The sequence below is a fragment of the Hyposmocoma kahamanoa genome, unplaced genomic scaffold (assembly GCF_003589595.1).
Source record: "Hyposmocoma kahamanoa isolate Upper Pololo Valley unplaced genomic scaffold, ASM358959v1 100021, whole genome shotgun sequence".
NCBI classification, from domain to species: domain Eukaryota; kingdom Metazoa; phylum Arthropoda; class Insecta; order Lepidoptera; family Cosmopterigidae; genus Hyposmocoma; species Hyposmocoma kahamanoa.
In genome coordinates this window covers 4,305,532-4,331,914 of record NW_020653200.1, presented here as the reverse complement: position 1 = coordinate 4,331,914, position 26,383 = coordinate 4,305,532, and the positions used below count along the sequence as shown (strand labels likewise).

General features: G+C 36.2%; 1 protein-coding gene across 1 annotated transcript; it reads right to left on the bottom strand.

The window, feature by feature from the left end:
• Nucleotides 1-1,196: 1,196 nt before the first annotated feature.
• LOC113237281 (leucine-rich repeat and death domain-containing protein 1) lies at nt 1,197-21,979 on the bottom strand. The gene is made up of 8 exons (XM_026473707.1): nt 21,589-21,979; nt 7,174-7,342; nt 6,251-6,457; nt 5,689-5,877; nt 3,636-3,866; nt 2,985-3,206; nt 2,628-2,826; nt 1,197-2,351 (listed from the first exon to the last, which is right to left on the bottom strand). The coding sequence occupies exons 1-8, from the start codon at nt 21,918-21,920 to the stop codon at nt 1,921-1,923; spliced, it is 1,980 nt and encodes a 659-aa protein (XP_026329492.1). The 5' UTR covers nt 21,921-21,979; the 3' UTR covers nt 1,197-1,920.
• Between the last annotated feature and the right edge of the window lie 4,404 nt (nt 21,980-26,383).

Here is a 26,383-nt window from a genome sequence, read left to right as displayed (position 1 = left end):
CGGCTGTTCTGTTTGATAATAAACTCATTTGTCTTATACAATTTCATTTTATTTTGGAGAACCAAAATAGTACACGTTTCTCAAATGCCACTGTAACAGACACAGTTACAAATACGTCTTAAAAACACAGTCACATCGTGACTCAGATGGTATTGATATCAAAATTGCATTTACGCGGCTTTTCATTATAGTAATAAAATAAAAAAGACCATCTAATATTTGAAGTTCTTTCATTCTATTACATTGTATAGCGCTGAAGTTTGAGACGAAAACGAAACGACTGCGGTCGATCAATGTTATAAAAAAATGGCGCAAATTTTAAAGCATACTTCACCGATATCATACTACTATGGTTTTCTTATTTATGTGGTCTGTGGGTTTTATTACATAAATTTAAATTATAGTCATTTTTCTTTGTACTGGTGGTTTCTTGCAAGTTACATTTTATATATACTGTATTACCTGGTACGTGCCGCTTCCTGTACTTTATCGTTAAATTAAGTCGATAATATAATTTAAACACAAATCGAAAAGACTCGTTGGAGCAGGCCCACTCTCGTATGTGGGAGGCAATGTTTTTTGTTTGTTAGTTATATAATTGTTAGTATTTATGAGAAGTACATTTTCTAAATTTGTGTAGATGTAAAAAAAATAATTTCTGTACTTGCGGATACCGAAATCATCTGTTGTCATTTCGGTATTTACATCCTCTTTGCCTACCATTACAAGGCGAATTTAAACAAACAAGTCAAAGAACTAGAAAATACATACAGACGGTCACTCAAAGATAGATGAAATTGCAAGTATTAGGGACATTATAAATTATATCATATGATCAGCTTATACAGGTACCTACCCCATAACCGCCTGTTGTACATTTGGCTTACTCTGTGATACTTACATTACTGTCATTGTAATTTTAATGTGCAATAAAGAATATTTCATTCATCCATTCATTCAGCTTACCCGCATCCGCTGCTGGACATAAGCTCCCCTGGAGCACACCAACTCTCCCGGTTCTGTGCCGCCCGCGCATTGATGTATTATGGAAACTAGATTCCTTGTCAGAATTAAAACCCTGGGTACTTTGTTACTGGTTCCAACGCCATAAATTCTCACTTTATATCCTTAGCTACTTAATGAAAACCAGGTTTTTTAGAAATATTTATTCCAAACAACAAAAGAACTAATGACATAGGTACATATTTTAACGTCATACATTTTGGTACTTATCTAGTTCTAAAAACACAACAAACTATTTACTTATTGCTCATCAACCAATTCATCAAATTACAGGAAAACAAAATTTAATTTGACATTTAACTACGTCAATTCCAAAATTTGAAATTTTCGGCATTTTCTCATTATACTGATTGGAAATTAAATGAATGACTACATTAGAATTGTGTACAAGTTTTATTATACCGTAATATAAATACAGTAACACAATAATATCCTCTAACTTAGAAAATTATTTTACATAAATTATATTTTTGTACCTCTACAAATTTTCTTAACTAAAACTGATGGTATATAATTTGGTTCTTTAATCTCATATCACGTTTACGTTATTAATAACTTTGGCCATACGCTCATCTATCATACAGTTGTATTGTACCTACATAATGTATTTCTGTGACTTCTTTATTCACTACAATATTATATTACCTAAAAACCTCTTGATTCTATGTGAATACCTAATTTGAAGGACACATTGTCAATGTTTGTAAGAAACACTCCTATTCAATCAATTATTCAACAACCTAATCGGACCTAATAGGAAGGTATCTTAATAATTTTAAAAATCCACGCACCCGTCCAAACAGTGCCCTTAGTCTATAGGGGCAGTATATTTACTAAGGGGAAGCACTCAGTTCGACGGCAACGGCGCTCTCACTGCAGCGCCTCGATTAAACTTTTTCACTGCGGAGAGGCGTTGAGATCACGCAGCCGTAAATGGTCAGCTAGAGGGTGCGCGTGCTCTTCCGTTCTTCGCTCATCGGGCCATTTCACGACCACGTTTGTGCTGGCAGGAGGCAGTGTTACGGGTGGCTCCACTAGTACCGGCAAGCCTCCTTCACGATCAGGCAGCAATTGCCCGATGAGAGCGCCTACGCGGCGATATGTGTATTGAGGCCCAGTCGGTACTGGCTCTCTCTCTCCTAGTTCCATTTGCGCCACCACAATGACTGGAGCGTCATCTTGTGGCACTATATCATTGAGAGCACGCATTAGTACTGGGGCTGTGGTTTGAGGAGGTGCACAAGATGATATGCCACTGACACGAGCATTTAATCTTTCCCATACAGTTGTCACCTCACTAAGACGCTCATCACATAGCACAGGGTTATCTGTAATACACCCTTAGCAATTACTAATAAGTAAATCATTGCAATATTTAAGTTATAACTTATGTAAAGCTAGCTTACATGAACCATAACATTAAAAACAATGAAACAATTTACAAAATCGCTATAGCACAAAAAAGCATGTAATCCGCTTTTGCATAGTCGACAGCCCGCTAGGAACTCAATAACATTCAATATGTTGTAAATATTTAATTACTTTCTTCAAGCCTTTTAATCGCAAGCTTACTTATACTACCTACCTACAGTGTACATACGTACCTTGCAGATAAATTTTCAGTGTACTGGGAATTCCGTTTATCGTACAGCGTGATTTAGACACTAGATCATAGTTCATGGATTGGATATGGTTAAAAGATAGATCAGCAACGCAAAGGGACGGCAACCCGTGGAAATCCTTGTCCAAAGCAGTAAGATTATTATGATGGGCAATTAACTCCTCCAGTGATGGCAAATACGTCTGAAAACAATAAGTTGAGCTAAAACAAAGTTCTTGAGTAAATTATTGTTCAAAATCGCTTTTGCCATATCAATAATGCGCTTTCGTACAAAATTTCGCTTCGCTGGCAACGCTTTATTACGTAAAGAACTTTAGATCATCAAATGTTAAAAACAAACCTGAGATGTTTCTTCTAAAGTAGAAATGTTGTTGTGTGAAATATCCAGAAGTCTTAGATCTTCCAGACCGATGAAATCATCGGGTGTAATTTTTTGCAGCTGATTATTGCTAAGATTTAATCGTAGCAAGCCATGAAGACCCATTAGCGCTCCACCCAAATTAATCAATCGGTTGTGATCCAATCTCAATTCTAGTACACTAGTTTCTACATCAACAAGATTCTGCAAAATAATTTTCACCTAGTTTAATACTTACTCATGCTGTTGTCATTTCCTATCATAATACCTATCAATTGTTTATGGTCAATTCCATAGGAAAATTATCACTAATGGGCTAATGTATCAAGAAAACTTAAAAGCAAAACCATCATGTATGGATAACTATGGAATAAGCAGGTTATTGAAGTAAAAATCTATGTCGGCACCTTCTTTTGTGGGTACAGTGTTATGCAGATTAATATGTACATAATAAATAAGTACCTGTACGAACGTATCTTGTATTCTTTCTGAGTTGTTTAATTTTCTTTTTGTATTTACGATTAACGAATGAAATACAATCAATCATCAGAGATAAAAATCTTAACGGTACTAGTACATGATACTAAGTATTAATATTATGTACATTATACATTTAACAGATAAGTCATCTACCTCCATTTTGCCAGTTATGAAACTGATCTTATTTTGTGAAAGATCAATAACGGACAATCTTTTTAGTCCCTTGATTTCTTGCAGTGAAAACTCAGTCAGAAGATTGTGAGTAAGGTTCAAATAACGCAGATTCTTTAAGCTTCTTAGCGAACCATTCAATGATTTCAGTTGGTTATAGGCAATGTCCAAGTCGGCCAATATGTCAGCTTCTGCAAATTCATCTTCGGCCAGCTGAAACAGAGCATTTCTTTTCGTGACTAACTTTGTATTGTAAAAAGGGATAATATTATTTGATCCTCAAAGAAATAATTGATCTTATTGTAAATGTACACTTTTTTTAAATAAACAATATTTTTTTATGTTTGATATGTATTAATTGTTCCGTCTATATTAGTTGATCTCCGGATAAATTATAAATAGCCCACACGCAAAATAGGCGCCTTGACGTCGAGTTGCGGACACCAGCCCGTTACACCAAATTATAAATGCACTCCATTCAAGGGAACACTATTATTATGTTTAAGCTACTAAATGTTATTCAAAAATAATATTTGACCCTCTTTTTTAATATTGGTCATTTCTTGTAACGATTGATGATTTTTATAACCAGTAATCTTTTGATATTGATCTCCTAATATATCTTGGTTTCTTGGTTGCGCCCTCCATTTAGTATGTTAGGTTAGTATATGACATAGCAGCACCCCCCCGAAGGGGTTCCCGCCTTGTCGTGGCGGGGGGGCTCTAGTAGCCGTGGTCGATTTCATCCCACGGTGAAGCTAAGAGGAAGCCACGGGGCCGGCCGATGGTGCTAGGCTGGCCCGAGGAGGAGGGCGTTCCGCGCGGGGCTCGTTTGGCCAGCGGGACCGCGCGGATGCGCGAGGAGGAGGGTCGCGGGGGGAGAGACGTGTCGGTGTGTCGTTGCCGCTCGTCCTGTCCTCCGCGACTCTAGCGGAGCTGCACCGCTTTCAATGATGCAGTGGCGGCGGGGCCGCGGGGGAAGAGACGTGTCGGTGTGTCGTTGCCGCTCGTCCTATCCTCCGCGGCCGAACGTGGGCGGTTGGCCCGTGGTGGGCGCTCCAAGGGACTCTCTTCGAAGAGTCCGCGCGGAAGCGCGTTAGGTGTTGCGGCGGAGCCTGCCATCAGATCCGCCGCGGGGGCCACTGAACTTCACAGTTGAGTGGATGCTGTCCTGGCCCCCCATGGCCCCTGGGTGGCGGACTCGGGGGAGTTAGTTGCCCAGCATAAAAGGGCCCGGGATGGAAGGCTCGTCTGGTGTTCGGCGAGCCTCACATTCGGAGTCGGGGGACCGATGTGTCTCCCTTCTCGAGGAGGGGCTGCGCAGGGCGCGGCCAGCCGCTGGTGGGGGCGCGGACGAATGCAACAGCGTACCCGTACCCCCACCTACAGCGGAGAGGAGGAACACTCCGGGGGTTTAGTGCGGTCGGGCTGCTCCCCTTCAGGGTTCAGCCCAGTCCCACATAACCCCGGCTCTGCCCCCGCGGGGCCGGGGTATCTGTAAGCAGATTCCCCCGGATTAACAAAAAAAAAAAATGACATAGCAGCACGAGTCGAGCGAGGGAAGCGAGCATGTCGCGGCTGCAGCCGGTGAGTGCCAGAAGCCAATTTGCTGGCTATTCCGAACATGTTTTCAGATCAAATTATAATTAATATAATATTAGTACACAAACATAATGAACATTTACTTAGTTTTAAAAATAAGCATTTGTCTTACTTTTGAGGCCAAACATAAAACTAACAAAATTAATTTATACTATTTTTCGTATTTCAGAATAGATTAAAATGTCGATGGATTTAATTTATTTTATTATATATCTCAGATTATATTATATATCTTATCATATGTCTCAGAGAAAAAGGATCGATCAGTAAAAAAGATGACCGTCTAGATTTTTTGCCTGCAGCTTTTGCAAATTTAAAAAGATTATTTAAACACATTCCTTGTATAATACAGCATAATATATTATAATTGTGTATGTTCCATAGTACCTATATTATTTGTGTCGTCATAAGGTAGTAAGTTACAGATACTTACAGATTCAATTTTATTAAATGATAGTCCAATTCTCATAAGCCTTCGAGATTTCTGCAAAGCCCCGTCTAAGGACTTGATTTGATTGTCGTAGAAATAAAGTGATTCTAGCGAAGGCATTTGCCTCAAATCTTTTGGCAAATTTTCTAACTCGTTGCGGGCTGCGTGGATGAAAACAAGTCTTTTGGCTTTCTGTAAAATGGATCGCTTTTACAATTGAATTTACGGTACATGATATACTTCCTCCTTTATTTTCAGATTTTATGTAAAAAGTTTTCGAGCACTGTATTGTATGCTTGGCTCACAAACTACCATTGATGAACATAATATGTTACGTTCAAATAGTATCAATCAGTGCCTACTACTTAAGTAAGAAGTAGTTTTTGAAATCTAGGTTGAAGTATGGTTTTAAAAAGCACATGCTCTGATTTACTTTATACTTCAAACAAAAGAACGTTTTATTTTGTGTGAAATTACTTTTCTTGTTTCTTTCTCTACAACGAACAGCTGTCCTGGAGTTTTTATTTGCTTTATTAGACTGTCGATATATTGTAACGATACTTACAAGTGGCAATTCATTGTCTATAGATTTTAAATTGTTTGCGTTAATAAATATCCATTCCAAGTCGTCCAAATCCCTGAGTGCCCCGTTCAGAGTAACCAGTTTGTTGATTCCGAGATGAAGATGTTTCAAAGCTTTGGGCAAGGCATTCCTTTCGATTTTTGATATTTGGTTATCTGCTACTACTAAATTTTCGACTTCTTGAATTTCCTGAAAAATCATTATTTACATATCTTTAAAATTTTCCTTTATAATTTCTGACGCAAAAAAAGGTAGTTACAAGTTTAAAGCCTTTTTCTTTGTATCTGTGTGTCTTTTTGTGGCTTCCAAACCGTTGACCTGATCTTAAAGTGTTTTTTTTTACTTGAAGGCTAATTTAACCGGGATGGTTTTTAGCTATGTTTGATAAACGTCGATTCGCTGTTTAAAGATCAGCTCTTTTCTCAGTTAGAGTAAGGATCTCCGTCACAAGATGGGTACATATATTTCCACTAGTTCGATCGTATTTGGTATACCTAGTTTGGACATATGGTAAAAACTACTGATCTTCTCAATTGCTTACAGTAGAACTATCGTGTTTGGGCTCATCAAATTAGAATCGACGAGTTGTTACCTTAAGGTTGTGACTTTACAGTCTTTTTGAACTATTTCGTATCGAGGCTTTTTAAAATTTAAATTTAAGTTTTATTTATTTATTGTCTTATTTACAACAACAGACCCAAAAGGGAAAATATGAATTAATGGTCTAATGAGTTCCTGTAAATTGTTTAATTTTTTCTACGTTTTGCTTAAGGAAAAATAATTTGTAACTGAAAGTAAACAGGAACTTAAGGTTTGTTACTGAAGTCTTTCAAGTTCAAATTAGAAACAATGTTTAAATACTTTTTTAGCTTTCCCAATAAGTTTAGCTAATACGCGGTAGTTACCTGAAAGTCTTCTTCGGTAAGTTTCGCAATCTTATTCCGACGCAAGTCAAGGGTTTTCACATGCGGCAAGTGGCGTAAAACGTGACGCTGCATATCCATTAGAGCGTTGTCAGCCAGACTGAAGTAATCCACCAAATCAAGCCTCGTGAAAACACTTTCTTTCAGTTCGCTGAAAAGAATATAAACACTATTAATTTTAGCCGCTGTTTTTAACGATCTGTACTTTAATATAAATTTATGCTTTTTTAAATTTATGTGCATAGATTTCCGGTAGGTACGTCGTTTAAAAAATCTGACAAAATTATACCCGCATGGGCCAGCAAGGAGAACTACGTTATTGGTTGGCGGTGGTTGGAATGGCTATAGAGTGGAATTGCCTGCTGCTGAACGTTACAACTTAGGCCTTTTCAAGGGTAGTGAAGAGGCGGTATTTAGGTGCGCATGCTCCATCGTCGACCTCATCGTCACTTTCCATCAGGTGAGATGGAGATCAAATGCGCACTGACACTTTATAAAAAAACCTTTACGTATGTATTGCATACCTAGCATATATGTATTGCACACCTAGGATAAATGTATTGACACCTATCTATCACGATTGCAAAAATCTCATTATTAACATTAACATAAAAATAGGCACCCGTTTGTTTGAATTATCGTAATTAAGTTCAGAATTAACACTATTCAGTTTATATAGGTTTGACGACCTCCGTGGTCGAATGGCTCTGCACATCGGTTTTCATGCTGTCGCTATCTCTGAGAATCCGGGTTCTAACCCCGGCCGGGTCTATTTAGAAAAACCTTTCTATATTGTCTTTCTATAGTGTTTGTGGTGCTGTTCCATAACACAAGTCATTCCATAGTCACTTATTTGGAATCGGAACAACATGTGTGATGTCTAATATTTAATTAATATTATTGTTATTTATAGGTAATATATTGGAAATGAAAATCTGTAACCTATGGTATACAACATAACAATCGCGAAAATCTGTGAACTCGATACAATATCATGTATATTTTACGTGTAATCACATCGAAAGCAGCAGTCAAGTAGAGGGTAAAAATAAAAATATTTCTTCGGACCATTATAACTTTGCTTATCGCTTGATAAGTCTACGTAATAAATAATAACTAACAAATAAGTCCCTGTACCATAATATATTTTAACTAGATTTACGCGAGCATGTATATACGAGTATTACTCATATAAAATTCATCGTAATGCAATTATAATACATACTAGTAAGTGTTTATCTAGCCAGATAAAGAGAAGTTTCGTGTCTACAATACCTACCTACTTGTGTACCGACCCATTACCATTTTAATTAATAATGGCATTTATATTGAACGCCTTATTGAGTATGTACATAATAATGTAACTAGAATTAACGTTAGTATTGATAATATATGTCCGAAATATATCCATTTTCACCAACTTGATGTTGTGGTCTCAATCACAATTGATAAATAAGGTTAAGGGGCGACGAGAGGACGTAAAAGCCCTTATCGCCCATTACGCACATGACAATTACGAATGCAGCGATAGTTTGCAGAATGTCGATGTTTGAAAAGTGTTACACATATTGAGCTGAACATGCATCATGACGGATCGAGAGCGTGTAACGCGAGTTTAGTAAACACTAATGTGACAGGTCAACGTTCCGGGGTTATCAGCTCAGAGCCGGCGCCAAACGGTCGCATGGTCGCCCGCTGACCGGCGCCCAACGCCGCCACCGCGTTCTCCATTTCTGTACCATATCATCCTAACTTTAATATTTCATATTCCATCCAAAATTGATTAGTGTTAGTCGCATAAGTAGGCTTGTGTATCCAGACATACTCAGAAAAACACGGTGTGTTTTATTTGTACGGTAACAGATTGTGTGAGAGTCACGTTTTCTTCTAATAAAAACTATTCCCTCTCTAAATTGTTTCCTACAATTTAATTTCGAAATATAACAATTCTATTGAATTTATAATCTTTCTCCTTCAGGGTTCCGTACCTTTTGTTAAGACTTCAGTGTCTGTTCCTTGGTCGCAGCAGTTTTCTCAGTAAGTAGATATTGGTAACGATTTGAGACTTGATAATTAGGTAATATTATTGCTGTCTCTATCGGATGTGATGTGAGTGCGAGTGTGTGGGCGAAATAGCACTTTTAAGTAAATATTTCCGCGAGTCATTTTTATGTTGCTCAATAAATTAAGTCCATTTCCGGTTCTATAAATACCTAAAATAAATGTTTTTATTATGGGTATTTATAGAACCGGAAATGGAGATTTTAAACAATTTCTATATTCAAGAGAAAATTTTTTCAACAATTTTAATTAAGATTGTCAACAATGTTATAAATATATAAATAAAAGGTTAATTTTGGTCCGTGACATAAACGTAGATTATTTGAGCGACAACTCGGACAGACAATGCCTATACGACCTATTGAGCTGTTTAGTGAGCTGTTGTTTGAGTAAACTACAATACATAACATAAAACAAACAAAAAATATTGTCGATTTTCCTACACGCGAATGCGACACTTGCAGCACTTCTTTGGTTTGTGGGATAGTTTCGAACGATGACTGTTACATAACCGTTTCTCCGCTAGATACGTCAATATGCGACCACAATGCACAGTTGTTTGTATTACCTGTTACGCAACACAAAAACGTAAACAAATTTATACGTCAACATACTGTGCAGAGGATTTATTAATTTATTTTAAATGGGCATTTATAATTATAATCGGAAATTTTATTTATGCAAATTATATTAATATTAATGAAAAATATTGTTCATTGATGAGAATATTATCTTATTACATTATTTTAATTACCCTATTTAAAAAAATATTAAAAATCTACTCCCATGGGTGAGTGAAGAACTCAACCGCCACATTACAATGTACAATAATTTCTGCACAATGAAAAACCAGTTTCCACACGACATTGTATTAAATAAATGTGTCCAACATCATTCAAATTTAATAAAATCGATCAGTCTGCGCGATCGTCGCGTATTCAATGATAATAAGACGATGTTTACTAAAAACTCGAGTAAGGTAGCTTGTGAATGATGAAGTTTCAACAGAATTTACCCAAAAAGTGTTCAACTGACTCATAACTCCAATGATTATTTTCTCACAATCACATCAAAATTACATTTACACTGTGATGGAAGACAAATCAATGTCAATCTTAAGAAGGTAGGCGAATGCGATGTTCCCCAGTACAGCCTGCCAACTATCACTCGTGACTCGTTGGAGAGGGTAGTGAAAGGAATGTGGCATACATCAAAAACGCTAGACATATAGGTACAATATCTCTATTAATATATTAATGTCTGTCTGGTCAGTGATTGCAGATATACTCGTTACTTTAATAAATTAAATGTTTACGGAAGGTACCTATACATACATATCCTGGTATTTTGAAAAGTACCCGTGTATGTCCAGTGTACAAAGGGAAGTGCATGTGACCCATGTTGAAAGCCACAACCGATATCCATAGTTCCGAATATATAAAAAATAATCGAATCCATATTAAACTGCAGGTATTTTTTGCGACCTTACAAAGACGTTCGATCTAATTGGGAATGATTTGTTAATTCAAAAATTAACTGTGTTTGTCGTCAACGAAGACGATCACAACTTATTATTTCATTATCATTAGCTCACAATTGTAATTTTGACTTCATGGTATTTAGACAAGCAATAGTTATACTTCTATATTTTATATTAATTATTATTGTTTGCGTTAATGACGATCCTATTATCCCTTGACATTGTATTTTGAATTGTAATATTGTGACATTGATAATATGAAATAAATGATTCTATTCTATTCTGTTGTTTTTTAACTAGATAAAACTTTTTAATATATTAAATTCCATAGTTATTTTGAAACAATATTATTTGACGAGAAATTGCCAACATTCGAATATCAACATTTTCTTGATCTTGGCAACACAATATCGTTGATCAGTATTTATTAAACATTGGTTCACCGTATCAAGCACACTAAAGAAATATATTTTTTTATTGCAAATAGGACTGAAACGTAAATTAATATTTGTAATTGACACTTGGAAATAGCAACTAAGAAAAAGGGCATCATACGAAAGATTTATACATTCCCAACACTGTTTTTACCCTCATTTTATGTTTTAAGTATTGTTTTTTAGTTAAAGGCATTGATAAAGATGTGCAATAAACCCAACTCTTCCACAACACCGCAGTTTAAATATTAAATACCTATTAGTAACCATATTATTATCTCTTACATAATCACGGTCAGTGCATATTAATTACTGATTTATGCACCCCTCATGGACAATGTCCTAAGTGGGGTTACGTCAAAAACTTTTCTTGCTCCATTAGATGCAGAAAAATATAACATACATCTTCTCCAATTCTTGTAATTATATCGACTAATATTGTAGATAAAGTTACAAGAATTGGAGAACATGTGAGTGATAATTTTCTGTATCTAATGGAGCAATAAACACGTTTGACGTAACTTCACTTATGCCGTTCTTCCATAGGGGGTGCAATTCTTATTTTTAGATTAAACCTTACATTCACACTGATAGACAATACCGCTATAAAATGAAACGAAGGTCCGTAAATTAACACGTTCATCTCGGGGTACACGCCGATGAAGAACTGTACCTAGTGTAGATACACACCTATATGTTGTTACCTATAGGCAAGTACCCACCGGGTTTGTTGCGAACATCAGCATCCACATCCGCGTACTATCCCCATAAATTAAAATATCGCATTAGCATCCGCATCCTCATTGATTGATGCTGTAGTCCATTGTGGATATTGACGTCGTGACATTAATTTACAAACCATCCAGATACAAACTGCAAGCTCAAAAAGCAGCTCCACCGTCGTTCTTACCTTTGAGAAAATGTCAGTATGACAAAAGTCACATAATCATTAAAAAAGCTTTTTCATGTAGATTCAATAAGGATCTGTACAGCATTTTGCTGTTTTAAAGTAAGCTAAGTCAGCATCCGCGTCCGCATCCGCTGATGTTTCAGGTTTTTACCTACATCAGCAACAACCTTGTACACATCTATTATGTGGTCACGTTACACTTGACTTTTAATATACTAAGTAATTTGCGCCCGCCGCCGCCGCCTTGAGAGAAAGTGCTAAAGTTATTCCCGCCTTAAACAAGTACAATTTTATCATAGTGAAAGAATCATTTAGCTCGAGAGTTTGACATTGTGTAAGAATTAAAAAAAAAGGATTAAAAAAGTAGTATTTATTTGAAAAAATCATTCGAAATTTAATAGAAAATCTAGAAAACCTTTTGTTTGTGATTTAGCACCGGCAGCTATGAAACCTTCGGACAACAAATTATAGCCATGTTAATCCCGGTCTAGATGTGTAATTTGTAAAAAACGCAAATATAAACTTTTTTAACATAAATATTTTTTTCAAACAAGTATAATTTTTTTATAGTTGATTCTTCCTGAACTTGTTAAGTATGCGATACTTGTAACATATAAAAATGCGACCCTACAGCGGAATGAATGAACGTGAAGTCTGGTCTCGATTACGGACATATAGAGCGTTAGACAGCACGTGGTTACTATATAAAGCAACCAATTTAAACATTGTCAAAATAATACTCTAACAACATTGAGTCGGAATACGATTCGTTGGCTTTACGCACCAGATTCGCCGCAGTTTTTGTTAAAGTTTCTGCCTGAGTGCTTTTGACATAGGACACTATTTCAAAGCAATTGACATGGCTATGTCTCTCATCGCCATATCGATTTCGCATTGAATCCATTTCTTGTCCAGTTTGCTTTATGTGTTGTCGAAAGGTGCGTTGGTGGTTGATGGTCGCAAAATGACTGCATATACTGCTGGCTACAAAGTGCATCACCTCTTCATGAACTGTGAATCCCTATACGCGTCCCTTCAGGTATGGCACCACGCGCCGCGCAGCGCCCCTCGTTTGCAGGTACGCGTCGAGTATATTTACATTTTTTGTGAAAACAAAATATGTAAAAATATATTTATAGAATGATATTCTTCGTATTTAGGTTGGTTTAAAATATTTACTGATGGCTCTAAGTGCGGTGATAAGATAGGGGCAGCTTTTCTTGACCCAGTTAATAATAAGAGGGCAGGTGAGTTCAAATTATGTCTAGAGTAACAATAATGTCGGCAGAGTTATATGCAATATCTGAGGCGTTGTCGTAAGTGGAGACGTTAATTTGTCAAAATTTGACAAACTTGACTGACAGTACAAGTGCCATTCAACATATAGCTCGGTGTACTTATGGCAAACGGTGTATTTCATTAGCTTATAAAATTTTACAACAAATAAGTAATGTTATGACTAGTGGGAGATGCTTGAGGTTTCAATAGGTGCCGTCACATATTGGCTTGGTAGGGACTGAGGAAGCGGACCGTTTAGCCTTTGCGACTGCTTCAGAGGGGCCTGAGGTTGACATTGTGACTGAATTCTCTGAAGTGGTTGCAAACTACAAGAGCAAGTTCTATTTTCGTTGGAAGGAATATTTCGATGTGAGGTCCCAGGAAAAAGGAATCTGGTACAAAACCTCCTCGTGTCCCTTGGTTTCACCATGGTAAGTTAAGCAGGGGTCAAACTGTCAGCGTGCATAGGCTTCGATCCGGACACATTCCATTAATTTTTTTTTTGTATTTGATGCGGAGGGTGAACTCACCGAATTGCAAAGTGTGTGGGATTTCTGAGGATGTACATCATTTTCTCATGGAGTGTTCGGACGGAGCCCATCAGGGCGCGGTTACGGTGTATGTGTATTTAATGTTGGGTGGTTTCAATCTGTTTTGTCGAAACTGTCATGTAGCGCCGCGAGATTTTGTATATAAGTTTGGGTAGGTAGTATTTTGACTTGTCTGTCTGGATTTTATTAAGTGTTTTCTGGAGGTATTGTTTTTATAATGGGGCCGACATGTTCAGTAACGATTAAAGTACCTAAATAAAGAGTAAAAAAAATATAACATATTTTTTTTATACTCTTTATTTAGGGACTTTGATTCTATATTATTTCATTTATTAATTTCTATAAATAAATTTAACGAACACACATTAATTGAAATTGAATTATCGTTTCGTTATAAGAAACTTTACAGTACGTATGTAATAAAAGTACTTTGAACGGGTTTTGAATTAGTGTAATTATGAAAAGAAGTAAAGATAAAAAAGAGAAAAAAATATTAAGGAATTTCTATGTTTTCACGGATATACATAATTTTTTTCTTAGAAATTAAGGAATTTCTATGTTTTCATGGATATACATTTTTTTTAATTTAAAAGAAAATTTAATAATTATTTTACTTCTAATGATGCAATATGACAACTGTGTCCGACCGACTCCGACATATAAATTATTTTTATTATTTACTTCTTTTTTTAAAGCAATAATTAGGTATTCCGACAAATACATTTAAACATTTCATCCTCAAACATTTTCGCAAGTTCATTTTTTTTTCCCTGTATAACAAACAGATGAATAATTTCAGATTCATCTATCATTAGTACTTAGCTTTAGGTAAATTTTGTCGCCAAATTGTCATTCAACAGGTATTCGACGATGTAATTATAACGCAACATTGAAATAACAAATAAATAAAAATTTTAGAGCGTGTAAAAGAAAGCCTTATTACATGGCACTCCATTTTGACTTAGTCGACTTGTTCTTGTTTTAATAATATGATTATTTACGCACCAGGGTTGTGACTGATGCAGGTTTTTTTAACATCACCGGATGCTGTTGTGTAAAAAATCTACTTCATGTTGATTTTTTGTATTAAAAAAAACGCGAAAAATGTACATCTTTATTGAATCTATCTACATGAAAAAGTTTTACATTTTTTTTGGTATTGTAATAAAATATTGTTTCAATCATTTTGTAACATTTATTAACAAAATAATCAATCACAACCAAAAAATACAAAAAACGCGAAAAATGTACATCCTTATTGAATCTATCTACATGAAAAAGTTTGCTATTTTCTTTGGTATTGTAATAATATTTTGTTTCAATCATTTTGTGACATTTATTAACAAAATAATCAATTAAAATAAAAAAATAAGCGAAAAATGTACATCTTTATTGAATCTATCTATATGAAAAAGTTTTCTATTTCCTTTGGTATTATAATAAAATATTGTTTGAATCATTTTGTTATATTCATTAACAAAATAGTCAATCTGCATGAAAACAATCAATCTGCCTAGCTTAATCGTTGTGGAATTTTATCAAAGTTATAATTAAAAAACAACAGCTGAGTTGCTTTGTCGGCTTACAGTCTGTTTCTAGAAGGTTTTTAAATTATTCCAGCGTGTCTTTTCAGTCATGTCACGACTCGAAAATCCGCAATGAAAATCAGCAGCGATGTTGATGCGGATGCCGATATTTTAATTCATGCAGATTGTCCGCGGATGCGGATCTTGATATTCGCAACAACCCAGTGCGCAACTATGATAAATTTACGAAAAACAGCACACCGAAGACTCACCGTTAAGGGAGTCACCACACATATCGACGTGGAATTGGCTTAAGCCGATGATATTTTACTACAGCCGATCGGCCGTCGTCGCCGCCTATCGGGGGGTATAAATAGAGGTCTCGCACCTTCGGAGTCGCTCGCTCGCATGTGACCGACAGTATCAGTAACATTCCCGTGTAATACGGATGTGTTTCGTCGTCGTTGTGATTGTACTTATTTAAGAGTTTGCTCGATTATAATTTTTGGTGACCGATGAATTTAGTCGGACGTCTTCGGTTGAGTTCAGCCGTCATCGGCGTTCTGGGAACGCGATCGGAACCATTCGTATGTCTTCAGGTGAGTTCAGCAGTCATCAAAGAGTACATTGTAGCAGTCATCGACGCGCTGAATGGACGCGATTAGAAATTTGGCAGGAAATCGCGTCGCCCGAGCTCAAGCGAACGGACGTCTTTTTTACGCTTACTGCATTGCGGTTACAGTTCTTCTGACCAGCCTAATGCGATTCCGTGTGGTGACTCCCTAAGCTTTCCTTTTCACGGCTTAGTTAAGAAGTCTAAAATAAATATTTTATATAATGTTGACAAACACGTCATGGGAAAGCGTTAAAAAGATACATTTAGTTCGATAGAATACATTTTTAAAATATGTTTTATTTCATAGCGTTATTTACAAGAAAAGGTTTTTATTTGAATCCGAACACAATTTGAAGAGTCCAGAGAAAGAATGATCAACATCACTTGGGAAAATTTTAGGATAAACGAATTTTTAATTTCGAAATATTTTTAACATTTGTGAATATGACAAAATAATGCTATCTGAAATAAAGCCGACGTTGACATAAATAACTGTAACGTTATGTAATCCATGTTAACATAAAAAAAGCACTTCCTTAAAATTTTAATTTGATGTCATTTAATTCCAAGCATTTTTTAAACCGAGCAGTAAAATCTAGTTTTTCAAGACATTGAACCTAATTGGCCTCTTTCTGATTTAGCTAAATAAGCTAAATGTTTAACTAGATGGCGGTAATGATTCAAAACATTTTTTTAGCTGATATTGGTCTTTCTCTCCCTGGTCTCCTGAATTGTAATATGTGTTTGAAAAAAAGCAATTTTTTTTTCCATTTTTGCTTTAATATTAGAAAACATTAGTTAAGTGATCATGATCCTACGTCAACAAAATAAACAATTAATTAAGTCAATCAAAAAACAAAACCGGAATAAATACCGAATAGGCTATCCTACTTTTATATATTTTATCATAAACTCCAACCAACCAACGTTTCGGGTCCTTGACAGGTCCCATAGTCACGGTTAACGTTGGTTTGTTTGAAAAAACAAACATACGCGATTTAAATCCAGAAAAATTGTTTCATTTCCCATAAATTTCTTTTTTTAAATTTATTAATTCACTTTTAAATTTATAATTAGCAAAACAAAACAAAACAATGTGCATAAACCTATACAGATTAATATTTTGCAATAAATGTTAAGAGTACAAATTCGCGCATAGCTGTTTTTATTTTAGTGTTGTAATGACCACTCATATTGCGTGTGAGCGGACTTTGTCGTCATTGTTTTTGTGTTTACGAAAGTTCCCCAAGAAAAATGTTATAAACGTATGAAGAGTCACCTTAAAACTTATCGACTGGCTGCAATGTTTTTGAATGGATATGTCTTGGAGAATGGCCTAGTGAACTGATTGCACTGGCAAGTATTTCTCTCAAAACATAATAAAACTTGGTATTGCACATCAAATAGGACGTATGAGTATCATAGATCTCGAATAGGCGCCAAGATTGAATAAATGAATATCAAATTTTCATGATGAGCAGGACGCAGCAGTAGAGCTCCTTGTAAAAGAGTTCGTCCAGGGTAGTACTGCCACCTTACCTATTTCTGCCGCCAAGCAGTCATGTTATAGCATTACTGTGTTCTGGTTTTGAAATTACAGGCACATGGGACTTGTCAACTTATGTCTCAGGATGACGGGCGCAGTGGTAGTACCCCTCAAACCTTTACAATTTATAGCTCTGAATGGCACTGTAACTGATATACAGGCGTATAGCTTACCACGACTTGTTCGTCCTGTCACTTGATGTTATAAAAAAAAATGTTTTGTTATAAAGAAATCAAAATTAAAAAAAAAACTATTTATTTGTGTATTAAGTTATAACTTCTGACATTATTAATAACGATTCATCATCAGATCATGGCAGTCCACTACTGGAAAAAGGTGTCTTCCGATGTGCGTAATTTTTCCCTCCTCGCGTTCACTGCTTGCTAGCAGACTTTCATAGATCGTCATTCCATCTGGCCGGAGGGCCACCTTCACTACATTAGCCGAGTTGTGGTCTCCACACAAGAACTCGTTTCCTCCATCGGTTTTTGGTTTTATTAATAACACTGGGGACACTCATTACATTAATATCTATGTAATCTTCGTAAAAGTTTTAGAAAATTTAGCGCTGTGGCATGTATGTTGATCTGAAATTAACAAAATTACATTAAAAAGATTATACTCGACTACTTTGTTTGCGCCTTTTTATTTGAAGAGTACCATTTTCACATAGACACAAACTATATGATTTTTCAGTGTTAAACTTATCAAACGTTGATTTCATTAATGTTAAAACCAAGGCAGAGCAATCAATAATGATCTAGCACGCATTAAAGGAGAGCAATCAATGATCTTACAGAACAAACCAAGTGAAATGTTAGTTACCTTCATATTTCAGGGACGCTGTAAGGAGTAGCGTAATCTCTAATCCCGGCGCTTAAAACACACTGAAGATTTCCGGTGGAGTAGAAACCATCCCACCGATTTGCTCCCCTAGAGTTGATACCGCATTTTAATGATACACCAGAGTAATCACTTTTAACTATGGTTTAATATTATATAATTTATAGAGCAAATTTTGCGATAAATACGCAGATGAAATTGTTTTTATACAAATAATTGGGCATTCTGCCTCCAATATAAAAATGTTAATATCAAACAAATGCACAAAAGATTGAATTATGTACAAATCTGAACTGCGGACCACGTCATTGGAGTCCATAATAGTTGCAGTGCCACTCACTCAGAGCTTTAAATCATAAAGATCTGAAGGGCACTGCCGCTGCGCCTGTCACCCTGAGACACAACTTGGCAAGTCCCATGTGCCTGTAATTTCACCAGCACCTTACCCTTCAAAACTAGAACGCAGTAATGCTCACATTACCCGGTTATCGGGTACCATTATCGGTTTCGGTTAATTCTCCTTAGCGTATAATACTGACTACAGAAGTACTTAGTCCGCCAGAGGTTCGCTACTCGCCCGCCGAACGATTCATAATTGACGTTCTCGCTTAGGCCAAAGGGTAATTAAATTACAAAACGGGACCAGCAAATACAATTAACTGAAGCGCGCTAGGTTGGCCGAAGAACTCAGAGTGATTTCACACTGTCACTAAGTTGGTTTTTGCTAACGTGATGATTAGCATCATGATCTACTGATGTCACACTGTCTTTTCTAGTATCTACATAGTTTAATGTGATATAGAATTGGATTTAAAATTTCCTAATTTTTTTTCAATCAATGCTATTTTTTGAGAAATTTTGAAATTGTTCTTGACTTTCTGCCATTCAAAAACGTCTCAACCCAGGATGTAGGTACCCTACGTAAGTAATGAAATGAGTTTACAAATTTGGATCGCGACAAACAACGGCTACTGTAATTTGTTAGTACACAATTAATGAGTAAATATAGTGGGTACGACAAGACCGACATGATATCATTCAATTTTACTGCTTTAGAAGCGACCTCTGATAACCCGAACAAACTATCGAGCAACGTCTCCTAGATACCATCCCCACACGATCCCGGAGTTCACCAACGAAAGGTTACTATATAAACGGAACTAATTTAGCCCCATGCATATTTACTATTTTAAGGGTAGCTTTATAATTAGGTATATTCATTTCCAGCAATAAATTGATAACAAAATGTTGCATATTTGTATTTTTATTTAGGCTAATAAGACTAACATTCAACATAAACAATGGTCATTTTACATCATATCTGTCAAAGACTTTCAAAGAACGGAGTTTTTTAGCTCTTTGATATGACTCATGCACCCCCGAAAGCACAAACATCGCTTAGGCCACAGCGAAAAATACATAGGCCATGCATTTTGATAATACAATTATGATGACATAAAATCAAAGGAGATCAATTGAGTGGTCAATAAGGGGCGAGCCGACGGGTCACGGACAACCCAATTGTTCCCGAAGATAGGTGCTGGACTCATTGCAAATTATTTTCACATAGACAATTTTGTTCTTATCGACAGTTTCCCTAATCCATTGTTTAAATGGGGCTATATGCGTTTTATCGCTTTGAACAATATGTTCTATAAAACAAGGTTTTATAATAATTGCTGGTTTCAGGCAGAGACAAAGACTGCTTGAAAGATCGAATCCTTTAAATGATGAATCATTGATCTGTACTTTTTTGTTGTTTGTGTTTGTGTATCCATACAAAAAAGGCCGGCCAAAATGGGTGCGTTTCGTGAATTTTCTCACACAACGTTAGTGTCTTAAAGGTCGCCACAGACAGGAGTTGTATCAATGTATCATCGTATTATTTTTACTTTGTCATTAGGTACTAAACGCAGCAGGTAATGTAAATTTTTATATTTAACTATCATTCAGTCGTTGATGACACTCCTCTATGTTATTATATTATTATAATTATTGTAGATTTATAGAGTCCTTATTAGATTTATGAAATAGTTCTATGAAAGACGATTCGTTTAGAAGATGTAGATTGTATGATCACGGTAACAAGAACATTGCGCGTGCTGGGACTATTTCGCACTCCGCAGTAAACTACGAATAAGCGAAGTACCAAGAAAACAGGAGCGAACACGACAAATCGCGTGGCTAATTCCGGACATCTTGTTTAAATTATATGTGAAAATATATCATAAATTCGTACTGCACTTTATATACCTTAAAATAAAATATCGCATTGCTCGATGTCATATGATGTCTCACTACGAAAATATTCATTAACGCGATATGCGATATCGCTGAAGAATCTTGTCATCATCACTTGTAGTGACGACGTTTCTACGTCCATGTGTTCTTTCCTTCCTATGCATCATTCCTAAGCCGGCACCAAATCCTTAACATCTTGTAAATCGCGATTAGTCACTATTTCAGAATTTGTTCAAGAAACTTTATAAGAACCTATATCTCCTTAGATCAAAGTTGTAATTGCTTACCATACAATTTTGTACCACAGACAAAATTACGTGCTCCTATGGTTCAATCAGCTGATTTAGGTCCGCTGTCTTACGAGTAATCCTGGTTTACTGAATGGAACAATGTATCGGGGAAGTTTAATTTGGTAGTTTCAATGTGAATCATGGTTTATACTTTCAAATAGCAAAATTATTAATAAGAACCTTATCTCAATAACAGATACGTCTATATTTTAATACGGCTCTATGATCACAAATGACCACTAGTTATGGGAAATTTACGCTCACATCGATAACTCGATTGAAGTGTTCTAGTAGCTCATTTAACGCTAGCATCTAGATTTTATCTGAATCTATGGTCGGCCACCAACCCTGGCGAGGGCACCGCCCACTCTTTCGATAAGGACCCTATCCTCATCGTTGTTGCGCGCCTCTTATCACAGACCTTTTGTTTTCTCATTCAAATTACACATTGTTTTGATGCAATTCGATCACAATTTAAAAGAGGTTTCTAATTTTATGTCTTTATAATGGTCTAACATAGAACTTCTGTCGTACAAATAAATATGGGCTTTTTCCGCTAGCATCGTCCGCACACCGTAGCACATATAATTAATAACTTCTGTAACCAACTTATCCACTTGCCTTAGGTTGTCGAAGTTGAGTTTAAGTTTTGTGATGGAAAGACCGAGTTCTCGGAAGCTATGATCAATAAAATCCGGCATTTGCGAGTAGGATATCTCAAGTCCGATCTTGGTCTCGGGACTGAACTTGTTGGTGAGGGCTCGAGCAATATCCTCGTAAGTGTTGACTCTCTGGCAGACGACTAAAATATTTCCAGTGCTAGTTTCTTCGCGACGGCAAGTACAGGGGGAGATTTCTCTTCTCATGGCACAGTGGAGACTTGCACCAGTACCGAGTTGTCCAGCCAGCGCACACAAAAGCGCGGCGGCGAGCGCGTGCGTATGCGCTACCATCGTGTGTGTCGTTCGGGGCTAATCGCGCTACTGGCGCGAGCGCACCACGGGTTGCTAATAGCGGCAGCCGGCGTGCAGGCAACAGACGCCGGAACGCCAACCCACCCCGCGCACGCACACACTCTACCGCTACATAATAATATCTGCACTCTGCACCTTTCTGTTTTGCCGACACTATTACTATTCAATTTAATCGCTTCATTTGTCAGTCACGTGCGGTAGTGTAGCAGTTTAGGGGAAGTATATACGTCCTAAAAATTGTATCTTAATGAGACTTTTGGGATCATGTTTACTAAACTTTTTTTATTATTATAACAAAGTGAAGGGACGAAAAAATCGTGCATCTGATGGTAAGCGACACGCCTGTCCATAACAGTTGCATTGTCCCTCAGAGCTTTAAATCACAAAGATCTGAGAGTCACTGCCACTGCGCCCGTCACCCTGATACATAAGTTGACAAGTCCCATGTGCCTGTAATTTCACCAGCACCCTTCGAAACCGGAATGCAGTAATGCTCACACAACTGCTTGGCGGCAGAAACAGATAAGGTGGCAGTACTTCCCCGGACGAACTCTTTCATAAAGAGCTCTACTTGCTACTAAATATAAGTAAAAAATCTGAACATATTGTATATGATTCTAATTGCGTAGGCTTTTTTATTATTCATTACATGTAACAAGTAATTTATTAGAGTAATTACCATTTGTTGAGATTTTATTAAATAAATTATTATTGCAAACGTAACTATTAATTGATAGTTTTCCCACATGTCACGCGAGATCTCATTGTACGCATAGGTACATTGACTTTTCCTTTAATGAAATCCATAGTTAGCACCTCTATTTCCATTGAATTAATATTCTGGATGTATACATATATGTTCATCAACATGTATATGAAATTCAAAAATTGATAGTGAAGATTTGTCAAAAATATCTTAGAAACTAAATTGTGTTAATTATTGCGTCGCGACAAAAAAGTGTTACTCTACTTATCATCAAGAACGAAACAAAAAACATGGTTTTCCATTTTTACAACAACATTCTCGATTGCGATTATATACTGTTTATATAAACCAATAAACATGTTAATTACTGCCTATTAATAGAACAGAGCAAAGTGTAAGATTGGTAAGTAATGTACAAGGTAAAATTACTTTAGATAGGTATTTATTTTATAAACAGACATTTATTTTCTTTGACGTTTCTTTGTTAGTGACACTTTTATCCTTATTATCTAAGCACGTAAAAAAGGTTGTATGACTTGAGAATAGATAATGATCCTCATATTACAAAGTGTTTCAAAAAGTTCATTGTGTTCAGTCGCAATAATTAATATTTCACTTAAATAAAATAACTGTGAAAACACCGGCTGCCATGCCACTATCACATGACTTCATATGTCAAGTAAAAAGAAATCAAGGGAAAATATCATTCGGTATATTTTTTAATCGTTTTAAATAAAGGATTTGTAAATATACGTGTTACAATTTCTTTCCTTTGTTAACGGAAATTATTTTATGAAAACTAGTGTTGTTTTTAACAATCTAGACAATTGTTACACTGCAAAACTTTAAGGAATGGAGAGTAAACATGAATACTACATTGTACTTGACAATGTAGTTTTTTAACATTTACATGACCATTAAGTTTAAATCTTTGTCGTTGATTGTTAACTGAAATACAGTTCAGTAACGTAATTTTTCGGGCATTTCTACCCTCCGACATGTCGGTGACGCCTCCGAAATCAAGTTCATAAAATTATGTAAACAGCTCTTCTCTCCCAAATAACTCTCTCTAATTTAAAGAACTATAAATAGAAATTCATACAAGGTTACACATAGATAGGCGGTCAAACAGTTCTAGCGTAGTGTAGTATTTATTACAAATTATGTGAGGTATGAAACCAAATGAAAACCGATAGTTTTTAATATATACATCATATTGCAGCCGCCGCGGCGTGGCAATGCATTAAAATGAGCAAATGCAACATAAGCTTTATTCTCTACAAAATACGACAACATTTCATTAAACAAAAAATGAAAACGAAACTGCAGCAAGGGGGCGCGGGCTGCAGCGGGTGCACTTTATGAAATGCAATATACTGTAGAACATATTCTCTGCTAAATAAAGTATACATTTGTTCAAACACAAAAGTAAAACCGCGCTGCACCGCGATGCGCTGCATAGCGCCGCCTACTTATCCCGCAACGGGCAATACAAAGTGTAACTTAGGTTCTTAACAATAAGGTATATTTCCTTGTAAGGCAGATTATGTAGTACATGCAATACGATGTAGAATTTCATTTGTACCGAATAGAGTCAGTATCAGTTTGAATGCAATGTAAAAATCGCCAGCTTGTGCCGCCACAGGCACAAAGTCTTTGAAAGGTAGACATCGACTAAGTGACGTCTGGCTGCTTAGCGCGACCTTTAGAAATAGCAATGGAATATAGAAGAAGTCCATATCTACGATATAAACTGCATGTTTCTTCTCACGGATCTGCTTTACAAAAGGGTGGTTGTGTTTACGCAATTTGTAAATTTTACACGCAAATAATGTAATAATACTTAATATAATATGTGCCAGACTACCACACCAATTGTCTGGTCTCTAAACTCTAAACCTTGTACTTGTGTACCAGAATTACGGAATCCACTCTGATGCACTTCCCAGCCACCCAGACCACTCACACACTCTGGGACGAACTAGGACGCCTTCCAGCAAAATTACTTGAGGGCAATTTTTTGTCCATAGTCCGACGTGAAAAGGAAAAGTATTACACTACTACGAGGATTTAAAATTAAAGTAACTTTTTGTAATTATTATATATAATTATTTATTTATGAGTATAATTATTAAATAAATAAAGCCGATAACAAAAGTTTGTGGAATTACATCTATTTGCCAAGTTTTATTGAAATCGGTTAATGGAAAGTGGGTTTAATTCAATAAACCGAATTCATCCCCTAATTTGGCACCCTTAGAGGTGGAATATTTTCTTCAAATATAATGTCGGAGTAATCGCGTAGCATTATTACAAAAAGAAACTGCCGAATTGAGAACACTTCTTTTTGAATTCGGTTAAAAAATAAACAGACAATTTTTGACAGTTGTCTTCACAAGTCAGTAATGCATATAAGGGGCGACGTGTTATGAATATACATGTATATTATTGAAACGTCAGGGTTTAGGACCCCGAATCTACAGAACAGAAATAAAAATACACAGATGGCTTAACACTTATATTTCGTGGGTTTATAAAACTCAGGGGTGGCTACAACGGAGATGGTCGCTCAGTGGTCTCGAGCACGTCGGAAACCTGAAATTCACAAAAAATGTATGAACAGGCGTTCACTAACGATCACTGGTCACGCGCTATATGTTGAGGGATTCTAATTTACACATTATTATAGGTTAATCAGATTTACAAAAAATTAAGGCAATCCATTTACAAACTCATTCGAGCAAGGAACACTTTAAATTACTATATAAGAACTACAAGTCTATTCTCGTGAATTCAGTACTATAAACTACATAAAATGGAATTGTTTCCAGAAGTGAAGCTGTAAAAGATGTGATCTTCCAATACACTCAAAATAGCGTCTGGATCACATATTGAAGTACAATATAATAAGATTAAATAAAGGAACTAGACACTCATCTAAGTCAAAGAATTTTCCCGTGTAGTTTTCTGTTAATAACTTTAAGAATTACACAAATTACTTCAACTTCAACTTTTGTATCTATGGCGCCGTCGTTTTGCGCGACGATTTCGCCAACGTCAGGGGGTCAACATAAATTGCGATAATTACTTAAACAAAAGACTGGCGTGTACAGAGCCGAAAAGAGACTACCCACATCAAAATAATAAAAAATGTCAGATGACATGAGGGTATTTATTTGTTATGAACGTGTCAAAGACACAAAACATAATTAAGGAAACAAATTTTAATTTTTAGTGTTTTAATTGTGCAATTTTAGTGAAAATCGTTGGTTACGTTACATATAGTACTGATTTTAGTTTCCTAGTCCATATTCAGCAGTTGTCAGCCGCCTAGTAAAAGACATCAAACTACGTCGGCATCGGTGCCTAACTATTTATATTACAAAACTTAGAATAATAACGCATAGAAACCTAGCCCGCACACGCTAAGTGAGGCAAGTTAGAGGGTTCCAAACGCGTCCCAGGAGCGCGCGGGCTGTTAGTGCTCAAGGTCATATTGCACCGCGAACAGCTCCAAAATTTTTTGCTAAAAATGACGAAATGTGCGGTAAATGGGTGTAAAAATACAACAGACAAACAAAATAGACACTAACATCGCATTCCACAAGTAAGTAATGCGTTTCAACTCATATTTTTATGTAAATATTCACTAAAACAGAAAAATAATTTCGCGGCAACAAGATACGAGAGTGTTGCAAAGTAACGAATTTTTTTTCTCCCCATTTTGCTATTCTGT

Bases quoted from the DNA above. Each gene is read 5' to 3' on its own strand.
- LOC113237281 (XM_026473707.1), bottom strand. From the start codon at position 21,920: ATGGTAGCGCATACGCACGCGCTCGCCGCCGCGCTTTTGTGTGCGCTG. The intron at 7,343-21,588 runs GCAAGTGGATAA...TATTCTTTTCAG, and splicing joins CTCAACTTCGACAACCTAAG to CGAACTGAAAGAAAGTGTTT. The intron at 3,867-5,688 runs GTAAGTATCTGT...GCTCTGTTTCAG, and splicing joins CATTTAATAAAATTGAATCT to CTGGCCGAAGATGAATTTGC.